Genomic DNA, 20,858 nt, shown 5'->3' with positions numbered 1-20,858 from the left:
TTCAGAAATAAGCTTTGTCTTATAGTCATAGACTTCACATGTAGCACTGGGCAAGCAATTCACAATGTTATTAATGATTAAAATAGATAAGACAAAAAAACATGGATAGTTCAATGCAATTGGTCACCACAGATGATAACCACAATAATAATAATAATTTTCTTGATGATGTTTTTTTTTTCTTGTATTGAGCTTGTGATTGTATCATCATGGTAATTTGCTAGTAAGAGATTTCCTTTACCAATGCAGATTGTTACCTTCTTTGCAACTTATAGTCTTAGAACATTGCCTGGGGGTAATGGAAAGTTTAGTGTCTTGAACAAAATCATACTTCAAATAGGGTTTAAAGATGAGACTTGGACCCAAACCTTCTTAATTTCAAAACGTGCTCATTATTAATTACCTCTATCAGTGCCCCAGTGATGCTAGATGGTTATAAACCATGAAATAATACTAAAGGTCAACAATAAACATGACCCAAAGGACAATTGCTATCTACATGGGAGCTGTAAATAGATTGTAGATTGTTACCCAAGATGATTTGCATATAAGAACTGACACAAACGATAATATAAAGAAAATGTATGAGTAGAATAAGAAGCAGGTGGCTCAAGGGCTACCTCAGGCAATGAAAACTCAAAATCCAAAAGAAAGACTTCCAGTATACTGGGAAGTTCTATCATGGAAGATACAAAAGAGGCATGGAAATAATGTAACAAAAAGAGATGTTAGCTATAAGCTGTGATTTGTACCAGTATGGGAAGTGCTCTCATGATGACATCATGGATATAGCAAGTAAGCTGAAAAAATAGTGACATGTCTGCCTAAGCAGATCTTCCTGAGTGGAAAAATAACTAAAAAGTTGTATTCCAGTTTAGGGATACCAGACTATCTTAGCTGTTTATTTTTCCTTCTTTAATGGAATAACAAAAATAGCCATGAAGGCATCAAACATCATGGCAACACCAAGGGCTGATTCTAAATGTCAGGGTTCTAGAAGGCTGATATTCCCAAGAGAATTGTGCTGATCTTGATCAATACAACAGCATATGTTGTTTGATTGAAAGAGCTGGGGACTGGGATCCAGGAGATGTGGGTTCTAGTATTAACGCTATTAATCAATTCGATAGTTCTAGACAAGCCACTTTTTTCTCTACCAACTTCAGGGTCCATTCAGATATAATATAAGGGGTCTGGGTTAAATGAGATAGATGTTCTTTCCAGCTCTGATGTTCTATGGTTCTACTGATTTCAAGTAAATTTCCTGAAGATTAACAGAAGTCTAAGATAAAAGGATTAAATCCTAAAGTAATAGATTTATGGTCATAATCTTTTAGCTCAACCCTTACACACCCAAGGCAAGTAAATGAAATCAATAATCTCATTTCTCAAAAACTACCTCTTGACAGGTTCTTACAGGCCTGTACATGTAGTCCTCATTTATGGTGGTTATCATTTTCTACCACTGACTTAATGATAATGGCAAAGGAGAATATTGCTAGTCTAGCAGATATTAAAATCATGCAGAATTGGAAATTCCTTTCTTACAGCTCTTCTGTGATCATTTTCCTACTTAGAAGGAATTAAATTACCTTGATATGTCCATGAGAAAATGAGAGGGATTTAAAAATCTTTAATATATTGCACTTCAATAATATATTGAACTTTTTTTTCACACAGCTAGGAAGTGTTAATATGTTTGAGGCTGCATTTGAACTCAGATCCTTCTAACTTCAAGACTGTTGCATCATCTAGTAGCTCCTGAACTCGCTTAAAAAAAAAGACTTTTGAAACTATTTTTGCATGTATTCTGAAAATAAAAAACTATTATTAAAAAAGAAAGCCTACATAATAAATAAAGAAAGAAATAATGTTGGTTTATCTATCAAAATAACATTTGAATATAATATAATAAATTCCTTTAGTTCAGGAGCTTGGCTTTTGTTTCATTCATGTCTTTTGTATTTGCTTTTGTATCTTTGAATAGCTTGCACATAATAATTACTTAATAAATATTTGTTAAATTTTGGGAAAAGACTTTTGATAACTGTATAATTGCAATCTTATGCACTTTATTTTATATATATTTTAAAAAGATTATTCTTTGAAGGGGTCCATAGGATTTCCTCAAATTGCTAAAGGGATCCAAGATATAAAAAGGATAAGAATTTCTAATATAAAGCAATCAAGGTGGCCCTTTCTTTTTACTATCACAACAAATAAGAAGCAGGAAAGCATTATAAAAAGAGACTTTAGAAGTAAATTCCATTCAATATTAGAATAAAGTGACTGGCCAGACCTGGAAGCTAAAGGATTATGTTCTAGGCATCCAAGTTCCAAAACCTTAGAGGACAGGAAATGGAAACATGAACATTACAGGGGGGTACTATGGACTAAATCCACTATCTATTTCCTGAACTGAGTATCCTAGCAATAAATACACACACACACATATATCTTCTACATTTATACATATATCTATATACATATATGTGTATGTGTGTATCTCTCTCTCTCTCTTTCTCTCTCTCTCTCTCTCTCTCTCTCTATATATATATATATATATATACATATGTATACATATTTTCTACAAATATCTGAGGGGAGGAAAAGAATAGGCTGGAATTCTTTGAATTCTAACATTACCCATGAAAAGAGATTGTTTGAGAAAATTCTGTGCCTGTGACTATTAGCAAACAGTATTTATCTAGGCTCTCTCATTCCTTTGGACTCAACTAATGTATAAATCCGTATCTAGATAATGTACATGCAAGGAGTCCAATGAGCAAATTCTTTACCTAAAAAGGATCTTATTTACACTTCTTTTGGAAAAGCTAATCATTTATTTCTTTTCTCTTTACTATACCCATAGACTGTCAAAATCTGGGTGGGATCCTAGAGATCATCCAGAATAACCCTCTTGTTTTACAAAAGAAGAAACTGAGACCCAGTGATGTCTATTTTAATTTTTATAGGATCACAGAATCATAGCTTTAAAGCTAGAAAGGATTGAAAAGGTCAAATCTCATTTTACAAATAAGGAAACTGAGGCACATGGAGATTAAATGTCTCATCTAAGGGACAAGGTGAAAGGAAAGAGAAAACAGGATAAACTGTGGGAAAATACAGTTAGCAATAGTAATTACGTAAAGAATTTTGAAGTAAGCTCCTCTTTTGAAGGCCTCATATCTCAAATGTATAGGGAACTGAGTCAAATTTATAAAAAATAAGAGCTATTCCCCAATTGATAATTGACCAAAAGATGTGAACTATGCTCAAAAGGCTATATAATCATGCATATCTTTTGACCTAACAATATCACTACTAGGCAAGAATTCCAAGAGATTTTTAAAAAGATTTTAAAAAGAGATTTTTTTTTAAAAGGAAAAGACCCTATAGGTACAAAAATATTTATAGCAGCCTCTTTTCTAAGAGGAATGCCAATTAATTGGGGAATGGATGAATATATTGTAGTATATGATTATGATGTAGTACATGATGAGTATTATTGTTCTATAAGAAATATGAGTACTTTGCTCTCAGAAAAATCTGAAAAGTCCTCCATGAATTCAAGCAAAGTGAAATGTATTATATACATAGTAATAACAAAATTGGGGGATGATCAGCTGTGAATAACTTTGCTATTCCCAGGAATACAATGATTTATGACTATCCTGAAAGAGTTATGATAAAAAAAATGCTATCTGCACCCAGAGAAGGGGAGAATTGAATACAGACTGAAGCACACTTTTTCCCACTTTTTTTTTTTCTTGAAGGTTTTTTTTTTTTGGGCGGGGGCGGGGGGGGGGAGAAGAGAAGATCTAGGCTTTCGCTTGCAACATGATTTTTATGGAAATGTTTTATGTAACTTCACATGTGTCTTCTCAATGGTGAAGACAGGGAGAAAGGAAGATAATCTGGAACTCAAAGTTTAAAAAAATATATAAAAATTGTTTTACATTTAACTGAGGAAAATAAAATAGCAAACATGGGAAAAAAATTGTCTCACCCAAGGTCACACTGGTTATAAGTATCAGGGACAATAGCTCTCTTATTCCAGATGCAGTACTCTTTTCATCGTTAGTGAATGTTAACATACTTGCATTTCATTCTAGAGACATTTCACAAGGTTCACACAGCATTTTTTCATACTAGCATTTGCAATAAAGACATAAGGTGTTAAGGTGACAACTGTTTACCATTAGTAATAGAAGTGCAAACAGGATTCTAATCAATAAATATTCTAATCCTGGTCTTGGTTTTTTTGTTTGTTTTTGCTATGCAATAAGGAAAAGATACATACATTTTACCTTAAAAAGCACAAGTCAGCAACTGCAGCAACAAGCTGAAAAAATGTAATTTAAGACCATAGAAAGAGTTGCCTTGACTTCTTATTAACATGCTCTTAAGCATCACCTTTAATAAATGAAGAATTCGAGTAATGGAAAACTTTATCGGAACCACTTGCATATGTGCTATATCTAATTCTACCTTCTTAGCCTAAACATGTGTAGTAGATATTTAATGAATGTTTATTGATGTATTGGTTTTAAATGGGATCAGTTCTATGATGTAGAAGGACCATAATCACTTCAGAGTACTATAGACAATCATTTAAGCACCTGGCTAGCCAAAATTTGAAAAGACTCATCAGAAATTTGTTCATCAAGCAATAACTGATCTTTATGAAGTCTTTACTGAGGTTGTTTCCAAAGCATTACTACCCTTTTATTTAAATAGAAATGTTGGAATTTATTCACCATATTAGCACATCTTTTCTTTATTTTCTACCTTAAAATCTCTATCAAAATCACACATTATACTTTATAGAGCTGTATGGAAAAAAAGACAATTCCTAGACTTCTAGATAAGGCTAAGAAAACATTTATCCCATTAAGGTTTTTCTTCTTGGATCTCTTTTCTACACATGTTGTGCCCATGTCTGTAAGTATATATGTATGTTTGTTATGTATAAGGAATAATCAGAACAATAACTTATCTGATTGCAAAGAGTACTGTCAAACTGATCCGTGAAAAGTGATTAAATAAATAACATTTACATCTCAAAGGCCTACTTAGAAAATTGAATAAGTGAATGGGTTAAAATTTATGTGGAATTTTGACTAAAAAAAGTTATCTGTAAAATAATCTCCACTCTTCTTCCTCTCCCCCTTCCTCTCTTTCTTCTCTCTTCTCTCTCTTTCCTTCCCTCCTTCCTTTCCTCTATCTCCTTCTCTCCTTCCCTCCTTCTCCTTTCATCCCTCCCTCTCTCTCCTTTCCTCCTTCCATCTCCCTCCCTCCCCTTACCTTCATCCTCTTTGGTGCATTTGTGACTTTTAACAGTAATGAAGAAGTGGTTGTTGGGGTCCACCTTTTCAGGGCTTAAAGCTTGTCCATTTAATAGATTTTTAGGATTTACATTTGATGAATCATCTGAGGCCCGACGGGGGTCATGGCCTTTATCCTGGGAACTTTTGTGGGATCGATCCAAGGATTGAGACCTCCTAGGAATAGCCCTCTTTCCAGACACTAAAGAAGATCCACCAGGTCCAAGCCACTTTTCTGATGGTTGGGAACAAGGCTTAGGACTCATGTTTCTTCTTAATTCTTCCTTAGGGTGAAGTCTCTCAGAAAGATAACGTTCCTTCTGAGTTGGTTCAGCAGTAGCCCTGGCATCTGCTGTCTGTTCATCATTCACTTTAGGTGAATGAACAATTTGGTCTGAGATTTCCTCGGCTATTGACTCCTCTGAACTGGATCCAAGGCGCATTGGGTTTTGTAAGGCTTCCATGTATGACTTTCGAAATAGACGTCTGGTCTCAAAATAGGTAGAATCCCTTAGCTGCCGCCGTCTAGCACATGGACTGCTCAAGTCTGTGCTGAAAGTAATATTTCTTAGGCCAGTCTTCTTCTCCTCTACTGTGTCAGAGAATTCTTCAACAAGGAGTGCTCTATCTGCCTCCTTACATATTTCAGAGGATTCAGACAGGTCCCTCTCTAAACTAGAACACTCATGAGCAAACACGGCAAGGTTTACATACTCGCCTTCACAATCCCCAATAGGAGTTCTGGGACTTTCTAATTCAGTTCTACAATCAGGGGAATGGAGTGGGCTGGATAGGTCACTGCCTGAGCTTCCACGACTACAGGACAGTGAAGCTTCCATGACTGTGCAGCCAGTGTCATTGGAAGTAGAGCTACCTTGAGAATGGTTGCTCTCCATGGTTTGCGTGGGTGAATGGGAATCTAGATTGTGGAGACTCAATGAGTTTAGCACTGGGCTACCAGAATAATTAGAAAGGATGGTTTCAGATGTAGGGACAAAGATGGGGTTCATAATGTTGCTCCATGGGGTACGGTAGACCACTGTGCCTGTGGTCAGCAAGCAACTTTGCAAGGGAAAGTTGGTCCTGTCACAGTTCACATTTTCCAAAAACTCTGCCGTGAAGATACATCCATACATGGTTTCAGGTACAGTGAATTCTTCCATTCCTTGTCCATGTTGGGCGAGGCATTTCAGAACCAGTTTGGCCGACTGTTTCCCCCCTGCAACAACTTGCAGATAGAAATCTCCTGGCTTGAGCCGTACTTTGTGGAGGGATGCTAGCTGTACCACGACCTTTTCATGGATGCACAGGGGCCAGCCTTCATGGTAGAAAATGAGGCCTGTGTACCTTGCCTGAAAGCCAAAGAGAAAGAGACATACAAATCAGTGAAAACAAAGGTATCCATCCATTGGGAAAACAAGAAAACTGTCCATTGTCTTTTGAGGTTAGCATGCCTCTTATGTACTCTACTTCCCTCCAAGAGACAGGAATATTAACTAGTGAACACATACACCCAAGAATACAATGAAATAAGTTGTAAAACTAGTATGTTTAGTTTTTTATTTGGATTGATGACTTCCTGGTTATTGAAAATTTCTAGGAGGGAAATTCCTTCTGTCATTGAAAATTCACAATTGCTTTCTATTTATAGTTTCAGAGAGCTGCTTGGCTTAGCAAGAATTAAGTGACCTGCCCATGTGACAGAGTGAATAGAGTGCTGGGCTCTGAAGAAAGATGAGTTCAAATTCTATCTCAGAAACTTACTGTGTTACCTTGGGTAAATCACTTAATTTTGTTGTGCCTCAATATCCTCGTCTATTAGTAAAATGGGGGGAGGGTGAATTCAATGGCTTCTAAGTCCCTTAAGCCCTAAATCTATGATTCTAAGTATCAGAGGCAATACTTACACCCATATCTTCCTGACTCCAATTAATGCTGCATAGGAGAATTAGATTTTTAAATGAACTTACTAAATTTTTCATTTTTGTTTAATTGTCTTTGTGACTTCACTTGGAATTTTCTTAGCAAAGATACTGAAGTGATTTGTATTTCATTTTCAAGCTCATTTTATAGGTGAGGAAAATGAAGTAAATAGGGTTAATTGGCTTGCCCAGGGTCACACAGCTGAGGCCATATTTGAACGCAGGAATTTCCTGACTCCAGGTCCAACACCTAGCTGCTCATTACTAAATTTAGATTAGTTAACTCTGCACTTATTGAGTCCCTACTTCTTACTCAAGTTCTGCTTACCACAAAGTAAAGTTGAACTAATTCAACAAGACATCTTGAGTTTCTTGTTTCTTGAATTTTGAAACATTAGAATTCAAAATCAGTGAAACACAAATCCAATATGCTAATTTTAAGTTCTGGTAAAAAAAAAAAAAGGAGAGTGTAAAATAATTGATTAAAAAAAAAATTAAGAAGGCAAAATCACATGATCATCACAAGAAAATAGTGTCCCTTGCTAAAATTGTATCATTGTGTTGAGAAATCCTCTTTTGATAGCTGCAGTGTCCTAGATGTGGAACTGCCATCACTATCCATGTTAGGAACTCTTACTCTATTTCTATGGTGTCTAAGTTGCAAAAATAAATACTTAAATCAGATTGCTGAGTATAATAAAGTAGTACAGAGATAGCACCAATAACAAAAAGTTGAAATATAAATGTTCACTCTGAGATCATTTGTGAATTAGGTCACAATTTCTTTGTAAAAGTATAGTACATAAAAGTACTATATGATGATCAATTCTGATGGACATTGCTCTCTTCAACAATGAGATGAACCAAATGAGTTCCATTTGTTTAATAATGAAGAGAGCCAGCTACACCCAGTGAAAGAACTATGGGAAATGAGAGTGGACCACAACGTAGCATTTCCACTCCTTCTGTTTTTGTCTGCTTGCATTTTTGTTTTCCTTCTCAGGTTATTTTTACCTTGTTTATAAATCTGATTTTTTTTTGTGTAGCAAGATAACTGTATAAATATGTATACATATATTGCATTTAGCATATATTTTAACATATCCAACATGTATTGGTCTACCTGTCATCTGGGGAGGGAGGGAAGGAGGGGAAAAGTTGGAACATAAGGTTTTTCAAGGGTCATTGCTGAAAAATTACCCATGCATATGTCTTGTAAATAAAAAGCCATAATAACAAAGGGAAAAAAGTGTAGTTCATTTTAAATGGCATATAAAATACAGATTAATTTTTTTCTATAAATGCACTTGGAGATTTACTCATTAAACGAAATCTTTTGTAATGAGGAGAATAACTTATTCCATAATATATTTTATGAGCTTGGATTTTATCAACCTATACTCTTGGATTTATTTTTTCTATAACTTGCATTTGTTGTATGCTTTTTGTGAATTTTTCTGAAATAACTGGCTTCTAAGCCACCTATCTCCTTGATACTTAGTTCTGACTTTGAAAAGGGAAAGGAAGCTGAAAGAAAGTTTATTGCAACTGGTCATAAGTGACTTGCCCAGGATCACACAGCTAGGAAGTGTTATGTGTCTGAGATCAGATTTGAACTCAGGTCCTTTTGACTTCAGGGCTGGCATAACCATCACTATTTTTTAAAAAAACTGTAACATTTCATTGGTGAATTTCTTCTATAATGCCTTCATTTCTTAAATATAGTCCTTCTCCTCTAATCAGTGAGTCATCCTTTATAAAAATGGGGGAAAGGGAGAGGGAAACATTAACAAAACTAACCAACATTAAAGAGTAGCTGGCAGTCTATAAGGTAGTCCACATCAATAATCTCCCAGGCCTAACAAGAAGGAAAGCAGCTTAAGATTAAATATGTGCAATTCTTTTAAACATTTCCATATTTGTCATGTTGTATAAGAAAAATCAGATTAAAAGGGAAAAAACACATAAAAAAACAAACATCATTAACAGAAAGGTGAAAATACTTTGTTTCAATCCACATTCCATCTCCAAAGTTCTTTCTCTGTATGCAAATGGCATTTTACATCCTGTTTATTGGAACTTCCTTGAATCACCACATTGTTGAGAAGAGCCAAGTCCATCACAGTTGATCATCACATAAACTTGTAACTTTATACAATGTTTTCTTGGTTCTGCTCACTTCATTCAGCATCAGTTCATATAAGTCTTTCTAGGCTTTTCTGAAATCAGCCAAGCAGGTGTATTTTCTCAATTATTCTCTTAGGACAAGTTTGGTCATTAGTAATTATACAGAACCCAGTTGCAATTTATTTCTTTTCATTTACAATATTATAGTCATTGTAATACATTTATTCCTTCCACATCATAGGGGCTGAGGATGTGGTGCTCTTGTGATCCAGAAAATCCATGAAAATTTCTCAGCTTTCCCTTCATACCAGAGAAGAAGTCTGATTTTTTTCTTTTGCATTTATAGAGTATTGAATGGGGTATGATATCTTATTGTAAAATTTAAAGTAAATATCTGTTCGTAGATTCTGTCACCTATCAGACTTCGCATGACATTTGTGGCTTCCACAAAACACCCCAAAAATTCTTATATCAATCCATGATTTATCAAAACTATGATCCAAAGTCATGATGCAAAAGGGATGACTATTATTTTTTCGCTCCTGAGCTTTAATCTCAGATTACTAAATACATATTGTACATTTCAAGTTGCATGTCCCTAATATATCTTAAACTCAGCCTGTCTAAAAGTGAACTCACTATTTTTACTTCTAAACCCTTCCTTCTTTCAAACTTCCTTATTTCTGTCAAAGGCATCATTAATCCTCTCAGTGTCTTAAGTCAAGAAGATATATGTCCAAATCTTGCCCTAGATACTCAGATATCACATGATTCTGAGCAAATCACTTAAAATCATTCAGCTTCAGTTTTTTAATCTGTAAAATGGGAGCAATAATAGCACTCACCTTTCAGGAGTTATGAGGATCAAATTAAATATATATATGCATGTGTTTATTGAAATTTTATAGTGATGTATGTATTTATGTATGATGATAATAATAGTGATGTAAAATGCTAATATGAACTTAATTTCTGCCAGACTGATTTTCAATATGGTGGTGGTTGTTGGTTGTCTTTCGTTCTTGAAGAGGACCATGACATCATGCAGGTAATTCTATGACTTGCAAGTGATTTGGATTTAAGTAAGAGAAGGCTGTGTAAAATCACCTGTCTCACTTTCCCTTTCAAAACCATTGGGGTTCAATGGCCAGATATAGATCAGGATGACTGGAGATGGCTCTGAATACATGGGAAATCTTGGCCTTTTTAAGCTAAGGTTAGAAAAAGAGAGGAATAGATTGCTAGAATTTTCTAGATATAGGTGAAAATTTCCCTGGAGTTTTCGAAAGACAGAGTATTCCATTTATCTACCTATCTCAAGTAATTGTTTTGGGATTTACAAACACTGAGTTACTGAATTCAATTGTGATTCTTCTATACCTGGATAATTCTACCAATCCACTCTTCTATTTTTCTAACCTAGGACCAAATAGTTTTCATGAGCACTGCTTTACAACATAATCCGAAAACTGCAAATTCTATTACCTTTTGCAACTAGCTTTTCCCATTCTTGAGATTCAGCCTTTTTGTTCATCCAAGTGAACTTTGCTGTTATTTTATCTATTCCAGAAAGTATACTTAAGGTATAGCACTACATTTGTAGATTGTTCCTTCTAATATTTCCTATGCCTATATAAAATAGTTAATGATTTTTATGTATTTTATTTGTTATTCTGAAATTTTACTGAAACAATTTTCTCAATATGTTTCTCTGCTGATTCTGAGGTTTTCTTAACCACTGTCATTCACCAGTAGTAGATGGTGTTTTCTCCTCTTTGTCCTTAAATTTCTTTCTATTCTCTTATTGTTATCTGTAATATTTTTATAACTATGTCAAATAACTAGAAAAAGAGAAAATCATGCTTTACTCCTTTATTCAAAAAGCTCCTAGAATTTCCCATAGCAAATAATGCTGACTTTTAGGTTTAGAGATTTTTTTTATCATGTTAAAATCTTTTCTATTCATATGTTTACTAGGGTTTTATTATAAGTGATTATTATATTCTGTTAAAGACTTCTGCATTTATTAAAAGAAGATGATATTGGGGGATTTTGTTTTTTTTTAATAACATCAATTAAAGTCATTGTTTTCCTGACACTGAATCATTTTTATATTTTAACATAAATATAGCTTGGTTACATTGAATATTTTTTGAATATATTTCTGTAGCATATTTTACAATTAATTTTCTTTAAATTTTATGAATAAAAATTAATTAATGATACACGTTTATAGTTTTTCCCCCACTGTCCTTCCAAGGTTTGAATCTTAGGACTATATTTGTCTCATAAAAGATATTTGGTAGAATACTTCAATTTTCATGAAAAATTTGCATAGCCCAAGTTGGTTGTTGTCCTTCATTGTTGAAGAGGACAAAAATGACATCACTATATTAGAGTCGAGTTAAAATGTATCCGACTGTGGCTTATCAGACCAATATGAGCTTGGAATGCTCTACCACAGATAGGACACAAATAGTTCATATAAACATTTGGGGTAGCTTCTACAATTTTGCATATCTCACATTTCCTTTGGGCTAATTTAATTCTGCTTTGCTCATGAAGCACCGTGCCTTCTCTAATGAGGGCACAACATGCTGGGCAGTTTGAGCCAGTGTGTTTCATGTGATAGAATCGATTCTAAAATTCCTAAGAGAGACATAGCCTAAGTATTGGCTATTCTACAAACATTTAATAGGTTCTTTTTAGGATTTGATAGGACTTATTTTAAATATTATAAAGATTTTGAGTAACTATCACTTTTCTTTAAATTTATCTCTATAAAGTATAAATCTGTTTTCAATTTAACTACTTTAGGGATACAAAGTTCTCTTTAGAGATAAAAAGAGTACTGGTCACATAGCAGTTACTCCAATGATTTGGGGGAGAAAAGTAAGTAAAGGCATAGGGAAGAGTTATGTTAGATTTTGATGAATTCTTTAAAAAATTCTTTTTGGATTTTTTTTAGCATATATTCTGGATATAATTTTAACATTAAAAACTATGTTATCATAATATTCTTTGGGTTTACTTGAGAAATAAAAATGCAGTATCATCATCATTACCATCATCAGTTTGCTTTCTATCCAGAAAACTAAGAATGGCATGTACTTTCTTACACATGGATGGAAACTATGCCATCCTAGGCTTTTGGACAACATTTTGGATAATCACCAGGAACCACAGTAGTAACAATTCTCTTCCAATAGAAATGAAACACTGGAGGTTTGAGAAGGAATGCAGGACTTCTTAGCTCCACATTTTCTGTAATTATATAAGACTTTAAAGGTAAATGGGGCATATGGTCACATGTATAAGTACAACTAAGTTGTGGCAACAAAGAATTTGTTCTAGGTTACCAAAATTAAGAAAAGGTGCAAGCATTCAGAAGCAACCCTACTAATATTTAAAATAAATTAGAAATCCTACAAAAATATTTATAGAACAGTTAATACTTATACTATATATAATTTTCCTACAAATTTTGGTAGAATACATTCTACCAAACTCTTTATATCAAAGATAGCTCTAATACTCAAAATAGAGAAAGACAAAATAAGCAAACAAAATACCTTTATAATATGGAATTATACTCTCTTGTTCTTTCTGGCAGACACATATCAGATGATTTATTTATTAGATGTCTGGACCTCTTACTCCCTTTTCACAGTGATTCTCTCAGAAATGGACTTTTAGTATTTTCTATTCTTCTACTTAATCCAGAAGTCAGAATTGCTAGATATGGTTCTGCTCATGTAACAGAATGATTTTTTTCGTTCCCTCTTCTTAGCATAAACTTACCACCTATATGAATTTATTTTGTTCTAAAACAGGGATGGGGGGGATGGATCAAGTCAGATAATTTACTGTGAATTCCAGTAAATTAGGGAAACAACACAAATTTCACAAATTATATATTTTCATTCACTGCCATTGGAAGGTTTAGTTTTCTATGAAGATTTGCTCTAAAGTCATCTTGTAACATATTACAGCAAGGATAGGGAGCACAGGATGAAAAAGGAATGGCAGGTTGAAAAGAAACAGCAAAAAAAGAGGATCCTTTTTTCTTAAATGGAGAAGATACCATGTCTCACTTCCTCTGATATCTTTTCACATATTAGACACTTAACATGTGACTGTTTTATGTGTTCTTCATTTTGGTTACCTAGCTGCCTTTCCTTTCAGTGTCAAATTTCTTTTTGAACAGGCTCTATTTGCTTTGAATTCCCTACATTGTCAAGTGGGGTCTAAAATAAGTTACTGGATACACAGGTGAAGTGACTAGGAAGACAACGTCATTGGTAGCTTTGTCTGAAAAGATGTAGAGGAAAGAGTTCACAAAGATCTGTTTGTCTGAGATGCATTACTTTATTCTTTCTGAAAGAGTGAGGAGGAATTTGATTAGAATGCTAGGTCTACTTGCCAGGAACTAATACTTTCTGTCTCATATTCCCCATTATAATGCAAGAGTTGTCTTTACACTCAATTGTTCTAAGAAATTATCTAGGTTATAAGGAGAAAAAGCAAGTGATTCAGAATCAGAGAACTTGAGTTCAAAATCTGCCTTCATTACTTTATTCCCTATGACAGGCCAAATCTTTTTACCTCTTCTGCATTTTAGTTTCCTTATTTATAAAATAAGAGTTTTGCAAGCCATTAATGAACTTCCTAAGAAAAAATCTCCAAGAACAGATGGATTTACAAGTGAATTCTGCCAAATGTTCAAAGAACAATTAATTCCAACACTACATAAACTATTTGGAAAAACAGGGAAGGACTCCCACCAAATTCCTTTTATGACAGATGTGGTACTGATACCTAATTCAGGAAGGGCCAAAACAGAGAAAGAAAATCATAAACCAATTTCCCTAATGAATATTGATGCAGAAATCTGAAATAAAATATTAATAGAGTGCTTACAGCAACTTATCACCAAAATAATACACTATGACCAAGAAAAATTATTTCCAGAAATGCAGAGCTGGTTCACTATCAGGAAAACTATCAGTATAATTGATCACATCAATAACCAAATCATATGATTATATCAATACATGCAGAAAAAGTATTTGACAAAATACAATACTCATTCCTATTAAAAACCACTAGAGAGCACAAAAATAGAGTTTTCCTTAAAATGATAAATACCATCTATCTAAAACCATCAGCAAGCATTCTATGTATCAGGGATAAATTAGAAGCATTCCCAGTAAGAACAAAGAAGAAACAAGGTTGCCCATTATGAACACTACTATTCAATATAGTACTTGACATGTTAGCTTTACCAATAAGAAAAAGCAATTGAGGGAATTAGAATAGGCAATGAAGAAACTAAATTATCACTCTTTGCTGATGATATGATTGTATACTTAGGGAATCCTAGAAAATCATCCAAAAAGAAAAACCTGCTAAAAACAATTAACAAGTTTAGCAGAGTCACAGGATATAAAATAAACCAAAATAAATCATCAGCATTTTTATATGTGACTGACAAAGAGCAGAAGCAAGAGATAGAAAGAGAAATCCCATTAAAAATAATTGTAGATAACATAAAATATTTGGAAATCTACCTGCCAAGATAAAGCCAAGAACCATAAGAATACAATTATAGATTACTTTTCTCACAAATAAAGTTAGATCTAAACAATTGGAAGAATATCAAGTGCTCATGGGCAGACTGAACTAATATAACAAAAATGACAATTCTACCTAAATTAATCTGCTCATCTGAATATCATACCAATCAAACTGCCAAGAAAAAATAATAACAAAATTCATCTGAAAGAACAAAAGGTCAAGAATTTCAATGGAATTAATCCCCCCAAAATACAAAAGAAGGTGTCTATATCAGACTTATAACATAAAGTGGCAGCCACCAAAAGCATTTGGTACTGACTATGAAATAAAGTAGTGATCAGTGCAATAGGCTAGGTTCACAAGACACCATAGTCAATGACTACAGTAATCTAGTGTTTGATAAACCCAAAGACTCCAGGTTCTGGGATAAGAACTTGTTATATGATAAAAAAAAATTGTTGGAAAAACTAGTCACTGACTAACATCTAATGCTCTATACTAAGATAAGGTTGAAATGAGTTTGTGGTTTAAACATAAAGGGTGATACTATAAGCAAATTAGGACAACAAGGCATAGTCTATCTCTCAGACATGGGGAAAGAAGGAATTTATGGCCAAAGAAGAACTAGAGAACATTATGAAATACAAAATGAATAATTTTGATTACATTAACAACAACAACAACAATGCAACCAAAATTAGAAGGAAAGAAGAAAGTTGGAAAAAATTTATATCCAGTGTTTCTGATAAAGGCATCATTTCTAAAATATATAGAGAATTGACTCAAATTTATAAGAATATAAGTCATTCCCCAAATGATAACTGGACACGAACAGACAATCTTCAAAAGAACAAATTAATGTCATTTCTAGTTACACAAAAAAATGCTCTAAATCAGTATTGATTAGAGAAATGAAAATTAAGACAACTCTGAGGTACCACTTCACACTTCTCAAATTGGCTGATGACAAGAAAAGATAATAATATATCTTAGGGGGGATGTGGGAAAACTGGGATAATAATGCATTGCTGGTGGAGTTGAGAATTGATCCAGATATTCTGGAGAACAATTTGGAGAGCATCTAGAGCTGAAAAGGCTATAAACCTGTGCATACCCATTGATCCAGGAGTGTCATCACTGAGTTTGTATCCCAAAGACATCATAAAAAAGAGAAAAGGATTCATGTGTGCAAAAATGTTTGTGGCCGTCTTTTTTGTAGTGGTAAGGAACTGGAATTTGAGTGTATGCCCATCAGCTGGGAAATGGCTGAATAAGCTATGGTATATGAATGTAATGGAACATAATTGTTCTCTTAAGAAATGAGGAGCAGGCTGATTTCAGAAAAGCCTAGAAAGATTTACATGAACTATTGCTGAGTGAAGTGAGCAAAACTAAGAGGATATTGTACACAGCAACAAGATTATGTCATGCTCAACTGTGATGTATTTGGCTCTTTTCAACAAGGAGGTGATTCAAGGCAATTCCAACAGATTTGGAATGGAAAGTGCTATTCATAGGCAGAGACAGAATATGGAAACTGAATGTGGATTGAAAAATAGTATTTTCAGTTTTGTGGTTGTTGCTATTATTTGTTTGCTTGGATTGTTTTGGATTAGATGAGTCATTTATTTCAGTTGTAAATTCTATGATCTTAGAGATATAAAGTCTTATGTTTCAGTTTCCTCAACTGTAAAATGGGGACAATAACAGTCTAGTGCCTGTCTGTCAGGATTATTGTTGACTTGGTTAAGTTATTGAATTTTTAATGGATCAGTGTGAATTCAAGGGAGATTTCTAATGGACTGTTCTTAGGAGCCATCCTTTACCCTATTTTTATCAATGATTTGGGGAAGCTACCAAACTTTAAAGTTTCCAAAATACTAAATATTTTCTCATTTGATTCTCACAAAAACATGTGAGATCCTACTATTATTATCTCTATGTTGCAAAAGAAAAAATTGAGGCTGAGAGGTTGTGATTTGTCCAGGGATAAAAAAGTAGAATTTAAACGCAGGTCTTCTTGATTTCAAGACAGTGTTCTAACCCTAACCCAACTGCCTTTTATAAATGATATCATAGAGAGAAGGTATAATAATTACATTAATTGTAGCACCTAGAATTCAAAAAAGCAATAATTTGGAATGATGGGCTGAATCTAACATGAGGACATTCAGAGAATAAATTTAAGTGCTTTAATGTAAGTTGAAAATTTTATTGCATAGGGACAGAATGAGAAAAATGTGACTAAACAATTGTCATGTGAAAAAGACCTTCAGGGATTCTTCTGGCTCTGTATCCTATAATATGATCTTATTGGAGTTTTAATGGATTTCAGTGATTCATCAATGTAGTATAGTTGCCAAAAGAATTAAAACAAATTTAGGTTAAAAAGGGGACGGTATATCGAGTTCTGCTATATTTTGTCCTATTTGAACTATATTTGGAATGCTATGTTCAGTTTTAAGAAGATTTCAAAAAGGAAATTGACAAAGTAGAGTCCAACTAAAAGAAGGAATAAAGCTAAACAGGACACTAAAAAAACAAGCATTTTAATATTGGGTTATTAAAATTTTAATTTCTTGTGCATACCCTTTGATCCAGCAGTGTTTCTACTGGGCTTATACCCCAAAGAGATCTTAAAGGGGAGAAAGGGACCCACCTGTGCAAAAAAATGTTTGTGGCAGCCCTTTTTGTAGTGGCAACAAACTGGAAACTGACTGGATGCCCATCAGCTGGAGAATGGCTGAATAAGTTATGGTATATGAATGTTAGGCTATATTATTGTTGTACAAGAAAGGATCAGCAGGGTGATTTCAGAGAGTCCTGGAGAAACTTACACGAACTAATGCTAAATGAAATTAGCAGAACCAAGAAATCATTGTACATGGCAATAAGAAGATTATATGAAGATCAATTCTGATGGATTTGGCTCTTTTCAACAATGTGATGATTGAGGCCAGTTCCAATTGTTCAGTGATGAAGAGAGCCATTTATACCCACAGAGACAACTATGAGAACTGAGTGTGGATCACAACGTAGCATTGTCACTATTTTTGTTATTGTTTGATTGCATTTTGTTTTCTTTCTCATTTTTTCTTTTTGATTTTTCTTGGACAGCATGATAATTGTATAAATATGTATGTGTATATGTATGTGTGTATGTGTGTGTGTGTATATATATATATATATGATTTAACATATATGATTTTAACATATTTAACATATATTGGATTATTTGCCATCTAGAGGAGGGAGTGGAGGAAATGAGGGAAAAATTTCGAACTCAAGGTTTTGCAAGGATCAATGTTGAAAAATTATCCATGCATATGTTTTTTAAAATAAAAAGCTTTAATAAAAAATGGAAAAAAAATTAATTTCTTATTCTATTAGCCTGGGTATTTCATATTTTTATATATATATATTCATCCATTTTGTCAATTCTGTTAGTATATAATTGGGCAAAAATTGCTAAAATTTCTTTTATTCCTTATTAATGCGTTTTTTCATTTTTAATAACTAGCTTTTATATAGTACTGTAAGGTCTGCAAGTATACAATGTATATACATAATAACAGTAACATAAATACATTTTATTTTATTTAATTCTCATGACAACTTTGGAGATACTATTATCCTCATTTTAAATACTGACAATTTGGTTTTCTTGTGTTTCTTTTTTAATCAGACTAGCTAATGATTTATCTATTTTATTGAGAATCCAGCCATATGTAGGTCAGATTAAGGTACATGGAATGTTTACTCTGCAATAGAAGGATATGATAGCAATCTTGAAACTGATAAGGACTCTCTACTGGTTTTATGTAGCTCCTAAGGTGAATACTAGAAGTGATGGTTAAAAATAACAGAAAAGCAAATTTTGACTCCCATAAGGAAACTTTTCTCACAATTAGAATGTGTCCACAGTGGAATATGATTCTTATAAGTAGTAAATTTTGCATCACTGCAGGTCTCTAAATGGTCACTCATTAGGAAAATTACAGATGATATGCCTGATACATTGGACAATGTGACCATTCTAGGTCTCCTGCAATTGACCACTCTTGCTACCTAGAACTTTGTACTTTCTATCAACACAGATTCCATCACAGGTTTCCTTCCAAGGTTTCTGGGGAAAAAAATGTAAATAGTTCTAGCTATGCTTTCTTAAAGATCTCATTATTTGCATTTTTTCCTAACTAGAGAAGTACTCTTTTTTTAAAATTCAATTATAAAAACATTTGCCAAGGACCTACAAACAAGTTTGCTAGGATTTGGAATGCAAAAAACGATACACTTGTTGCCATCAAAAATGTGACATATATGTTGGTAAGTATAATAAAAAGGAGAGTATGAATTGGCAAAAGAAAGATGATGTCAGGTTTGGGGAGCTACCAAGAAATCATTCTGGCTATAACATATTGTCCTTGAAAGAGAGTCATGTATAAAAGAAAGCTGGAAAGGTAGGTTAGAGACAAGATGCAAGATGTAAAAAGCTTCACATGCCAAATTGAGGTAACAAAAGGACATACTATAGAGGCAGAAATGTCCAAGTATAAAAGAAAGCTGGAAAGGTAGGTTAGAGCCAAGATGCAAGATGTAAAAAGCTTCACATGCCAAATTGAGGTATCAAAAGGACATACTATAGAGGCAGAAATGTCCAATAATCAGATAGAAATGGAGTAGAATTTTGGAGATAGATCAGGGTTAAGTATAAAGATTTGAATTATCATTGTGTAAGGAATAACTGAATTCATGAGATCAGATGAGAATACTAAGGAAGAAAAAAGAAGACTCAAGACAGTCTTAGGGGATATCCCTAAGGATCATAACGGGGTGAGAGGATAAGGATAATAATGATCCAGAAGAGGAAACAGAGGGGTTGAGAAATAGGCAGGAGAAGAATCAGGAAAAAACTGCTCCAGAAATGAAGAGGGAGAGAATACCTAGAAGGAGGAAATGTTGAATGCTATAGAAGGATCAAGAAGAAGGAAAATTCAGTTTTTTTGTCATCCAGAATTATCAGGTAAGAAGACAGTAGTGGCCTTTGCTTTTTTATTTCTAAATCAGTTCCTTACATATGAAAAAAAGTTTTCCCCAAACCAAAAAGTTTCCATTTTAAATATAGTATTGCAGTTTCCTTTTCTGTATATATTTTGTTATTGAGTTTTTTCAGATATATTCAACTCTTCATGATTCCATTTGGGGTTTTCTTGGCAAAGATACTGGAGTGGTTTGCCATTTCCTTCTCCAGCTCATTTTACAGAAAAGGAAACTGATGCAGTCAATATTAAGTGACTACATAGCTAGTAAATCTCTGAGACAGGATTAGAACTCAGGAAGACTTTCTGACTCCAGTCCCAGCCACCATTTACTGTGCCACCTCCTTTTGCATACTTTACACCTGGGTTTATCTATCTTTTCTTCAACATACTAATTTATTTAAGTATTTTGGTGACTGTATCCTTTCTTAGGAATACTACCAATTTGCCCTGTGTAGAAGAGAGGTACCAAAATTTGAGTAGTCATCAAAATAAATGACTAAAAATGAGATTTCTCAAAATTTATTTTTCTCTTTGTCATCTTATCAATAGAGGTTCTCACTAAACAAAATAAAATTGGGCTAAATGGGTGGAGGGTGTGGGTAGATAGTGTTTGGCAACATTTAGGCAATCAGCATAATCATTAAGCTTGATCAGTTTTTTTTTTTTTCATGATTTCTTTTGCTTAACCCTGCTTCCATTAGTGTAAAAGCCTCTAGGAGGTTATTTATTTCCCTGGATTCTCTTCTATGACAAACTGCCATCCACTTATAGGCAACAAGGAGACTCACTCAAGGTGTTCCTCTATTGGTGGGAATTGTTGTGTCTTCCAATTGTCTCCTCTCAAAGTACAATGTTATTTCTAC

At 33.7% G+C, this 20,858-nt stretch overlaps 1 protein-coding gene across 1 annotated transcript in view; it reads right to left on the bottom strand.

The window, feature by feature from the left end:
- PLEKHG4B (pleckstrin homology and RhoGEF domain containing G4B) overlaps positions 1-20,858 on the bottom strand; it is a 207,233-nt gene that overhangs the window by 99,728 nt on the left and 86,647 nt on the right. Inside the window, exon 3 of the mRNA XM_051969770.1 lies at positions 5,308-6,679. Coding sequence (XP_051825730.1) covers positions 5,308-6,679 — 1,372 coding nt within the window. The remainder of the gene's footprint in view (positions 1-5,307; positions 6,680-20,858) is intronic.

Source organism: Antechinus flavipes, chromosome 1 (assembly GCF_016432865.1).
Source record: "Antechinus flavipes isolate AdamAnt ecotype Samford, QLD, Australia chromosome 1, AdamAnt_v2, whole genome shotgun sequence".
Lineage (NCBI taxonomy): Eukaryota > Metazoa > Chordata > Mammalia > Dasyuromorphia > Dasyuridae > Antechinus > Antechinus flavipes.
The sequence above is the reverse complement of the archived record's forward strand: the minus strand, read 5'-3'. Positions and strand labels throughout refer to the sequence as shown.